The 3,960-nt window shown below is 59.9% G+C and overlaps 1 protein-coding gene across 1 annotated transcript; it reads right to left on the minus strand.

Moving 5' to 3' along the window:
- Window positions 1–5: 5 nt before the first annotated feature.
- RPS15 (ribosomal protein S15) lies at window positions 6–1,684 on the minus strand. Its single transcript, XM_084302485.1, has 4 exons — window positions 1,640–1,684; window positions 1,242–1,327; window positions 910–1,144; window positions 6–171 (listed from the first exon to the last, which is right to left on the minus strand). Exons 1-4 carry the CDS (start codon window positions 1,640–1,642, stop codon window positions 58–60), a joined length of 438 nt encoding a protein of 145 aa, XP_084158611.1. The 5' UTR covers window positions 1,643–1,684; the 3' UTR covers window positions 6–57.
- Window positions 1,685–3,960: the final 2,276 nt, after the last annotated feature.

Genomic DNA, 3,960 nt, shown 5'->3' on the forward strand with positions numbered 1-3,960 from the left:
GCGGCTGGGCGAAATTTCTTTTATTTACACCTCTAAAAAGGTCCCCGAAGCTGCGTTTTATTTCAGCGGGATGAAGCGGGACGAGTGGGTGGCGCCGATACCGGGCCGGCCGTGCTTCACGGGTTTGTAGGTGATGGAAAACTCCCCCAGGTAGTGGCCGATCATCTCGGGCTGCGGGAGAAGCAAAAGCGGGCGTTAGAGGCACGGAGCTGGGCCAGGAGCACGGCACCCCCACCGCCCGCAGCCCCCCAGGGGTGCTCGGAGCCCCCCCACGCTGCAGGCAGGGCGCAGCCACAGCGCTGCTCTCCCTGCGCTGGCAAAAGCCCCGAATTCAGCCGTTTTTTCTGGCCCCAGCGTGGTGCAGAGCCCTGGAAACGCTGCGTGGGGAATGGGATCTGCCCCAGGGGCTGCTGCTGGGAGCAGGATGGGAGCTGAGCGAGGCGAGGAGCTCCCCTCTGCCCCTGCGCGGGCTGCGGGAGCTTGGCTGCGTGGTTTTAGCTCGGCTTTAACAGCAGGAACGGGGCTCCCAGAGAAAACAGCAGCTGTATGGTGGTGCTGCGGGTTGTTCCGTCCCAGCCCCCTTCATCCCCACGGCAGGCAGGGAACCAGGCCGGGTGCCACCACCACGCGTTTTTGTGATGCTTCACCAACACCTCACGAGGTCAGACGAGGCTCCTCTCAGCAGCACACCCCAAAAGGTGCTGAGCGCTGCTTTGGGACCCTCCTCTGGGCCAGGCCGTGCTGGGAAACCCCAGCAGAACCCCCCCACCGCCCTCAAACACGGGGCAGGACCACAAATATGTGAGATTCCAAGTGAGTAAAACAAGCAGATGTGATTATGGGCAGCCAACAGACGTGCTCGTGGTGCTGGGCCATCCCCCGAGAGCAGGGCACGGCCGCGGGGCTCACCTTGATCTCCACCTGGTTGAAGGTTTTGCCGTTGTAGACGCCCACCATGCTGCCCACCATCTCGGGGAGGATGATCATGTCCCTCAGGTGGGTCTTCACCACCTCGGGCTTCTCCATGGGCGGCGCCTCCTTCTTGGCCTTGCGCAGGCGCTTGAGCAGCGAGTGCTGCTTGCGGCGCAGCCCCCGGTTGAGGCGGCGGCGCTGGCGGGCGCTGTACAGCTGCATCAGCTGCTCGCTGGACGGACACACAGACAGACAGACAGACGGACAGATGGGTCAGACAGTTCGGCCCCCCCCCCCCCTCTTAGCCCCCCCCCCAGCCCCGCACTCACTAGGACATGTCGAGGAGCTGGTCCAGGTCCACCCCCCTGTAGGTGAACTTCCTGAAGGTCCGCTTCTTCTTCTGCTCCACCTCCGCCTGCAGCCGGGCACGGGCCGGGGGTCAGCAACGCGGGGACCCCCCCTCACGACCCCTCACCGGGACCCCCCCCGGCCCTCACCCACCCCCCACCCCCCCAGCCCCGCCATGGCAGGCCCGAGGCCTAGGCCGTGGGAATCCCGCTCCCCACAGGCTCTGGGAGGCCCGGCCCGGCGCCATCGCGCCCGGTAGGGACGAGGCCGGGTCCCTCCCAGCCGGTAGCAGCGCCCCGAGCCCCCCCGAGCCCCCCCCGGCGGAGGATGGCGGCGGATGGCACCGGATGGCAGCGGCGCCCCCTCGGCCCGCACCCACCATCTTGGCCTGGTCGCCGCGGAAAAGGCCGGGCCGCGCGCCGGAAGCGGCGGATCTCGCGAGAGCGACGGGGAAAGGGCGGAAGCGCGCCCGGCTTCCCCGCGCCGCGCTTCCTGCCCTCACTTGCCCTTAAAGGGGCCGCGGCCCCCTAGGGGCTGTGGGGGTGGGCCCACTGCCCCAACTGGGAGGGACTGGGATGCTCCCAGCGGGGACACGGCCGCGAGGGCGACCCCAGGCCCCTGCCCCACAGCCGAGGTGGCAGCGGGCAGCATTCACCCGTGGGGCCGTGGACCAATGCAGGATCCAGTTCACTTACTGGGCGTTACTGGGTGGAAGGGCTTGGGCTAACTGGGGTGTGGGATTTGCTCCCCCCTGCAGCTGTTACCTCGGGGCAGAAGGCAGCAGCAGCAGCCAAAACCTTTATCCAACGGGCTGAGCATGGCTCGAGGTCTCCGTCCTTGCTGAAGCAGTGCGGTTTGCCTCACGGCGTTGCCTGTGGTGCGTTTGGCACAGCGAGGTCACAAACCAGACCCCGAAAGGTCCAAAGCGGCCCCACTGCAGCCACGGGGCTCTGGGCACAGGCTGTGAAACAACCTCTGTCCCGTCCTGGTGTGGAAGCAGCTGAGCAAGGAGCTGAGCCAGGAGGAGACACGGCACAGGGAACAGGGACCAGCCAGAGGAACTCACAGCTTCAAACTGAAATCCTCTGAGCTCATCAAAATCCTTCCTGGGCACCCCAGCGGGCCCTGAATTTCAGCCGGTGCTGAGCGAAGGCTTTTCTGCAGGAGCAGAAGTGGCACCTGAGCTTCCAGCAGCGCACTGTCCGCTCTCCTCAGGAGTTAAACCCCAAGAGCAGGGATTTGGGGCAGAGGGCTAAGGAGCAGGCACGCACCCAGCACCAGGGCCCTTCAGACAGCTAAAAAAATAAATAAATTAATTAAAAATAAATAAATAAAAAAGCCCTGAGTGAAGAGTACCTGGACAGGGACCTAAGCTGGTGTTTGGAAAGAGGCCCTTGAAAAGCCCCAGCTGATTTGGACACGGGGCGTGCCTCAGCCCCACACATCAAAGCACAGACAGCACCGAGGATGTTTCCTGCTTGTACCGAGCCTCACCTCACAGCCCACGACTCATTTCACAACACAATGCTCCTTTGGCCTGTTAGGGCAGCTCATTTGGATGGGGTTAGGCTCACAGGGACGGGACTAACATTGCAGCACTGCTCCTGAAGACCCAGACCAAACAGTTAGGGACAGCAACCCAGAGACGGCCACAAACCCAGATTTCAGCCACTTCACGCTAGGCTCAGCAGCTGCAGAGGAAAGCCCAAGGGAGGAGGTCCCTGGGGAAAGGATTTCCAAAGGAGACCAGAGACTGGATGCAGTGAGAGCATCGAGAGCACACCTCACTGTGTCAGCACAGGAACTGAGAGCGTGTCCTCTGAGCCAGCACCACGAGGGCATTTCACCCCCGTTACCTCCACATTTCAGCTGAGGGGCCTCTTCTGGAGGTGGACAAATCCAGACACCTCCTCGTGCTGCTCACAGCTTGTAAGGATTTATTTTTTTTTAAATGGTGCCTTGCAACTCAAGGTCGGAGGGGCAGCAGCACGCAGCCAAAGCCCATCGCCGCTACGAACACACGAACGAGGGAGCACGCACAGCTGGTTCTCTCATGAGCATGGTAAAAGCTGCGAGGCACGAAGGGTGACGGCTCAGATCCCACTGCTGGTGGTGTAACAGCCCACTGAGGCACAGCCTAAGCCTGTATGCTGATGTCAAGGCAAGATTTTTCAAGGCCGCCAATTGATTTCTCATGAAAACACAAATTCGCAAGGAACTTCTTCTTGTAAAAAGAAAAAAAAAATGGAGACAGGCTTGTGTTTCTAATCCAAATGTACGTCTCTTTATTCAAACCAGGGGTAATCACTGGTTAGTGCAAAACGCACCTAAACCTTTTGCCTGAGGGAAATCTACATCTTAACAAGGCCTCCGTTAACCCCTAATGAAATCCACAGAGGATTTGAAAGAGTTTGAAGCACAGACCTAGCGCTGCGCTTCCTAAGTGACTCTGTGCGTCAACAAGTCTGCACCTGCCTTGTTACCAGTTCTACACCGTCAGGTAACAACAGCAAAATACACTCAGTAGATTTCTTTTTTTTTTTAACTCCCAGAGTTTCTGAACCATCCTCCCCACCGCTAATGTCAGGAGTAAGGGGGCTGCAGCTCGCCCTCACTTCCAACAGTGCTAACGGAAACCCTGTTTTAAATTAAAAAATAAGCCAGCATACATAGTAGAAAATTTCTCTTAAAAATTTCACA

This window comes from Netta rufina, assembly GCF_964035555.1.
Source record: "Netta rufina genome assembly, chromosome: 28".
Classification (NCBI taxonomy): domain Eukaryota; kingdom Metazoa; phylum Chordata; class Aves; order Anseriformes; family Anatidae; genus Netta; species Netta rufina.

Excerpts from the sequence above, each read along its gene's own strand:
- RPS15 (XM_084302485.1), bottom strand. Across the intron at positions 1,145-1,241 it reads CAGCTCCTCGACATGTCCTA|CGAGCAGCTGATGCAGCTGT; the intron begins GTGAGTGCGGGG and ends GTGTCCGTCCAG. Across the intron at positions 172-909 it reads TCAACCAGGTGGAGATCAAG|CCCGAGATGATCGGCCACTA; the intron begins GTGAGCCCCGCG and ends CTTCTCCCGCAG.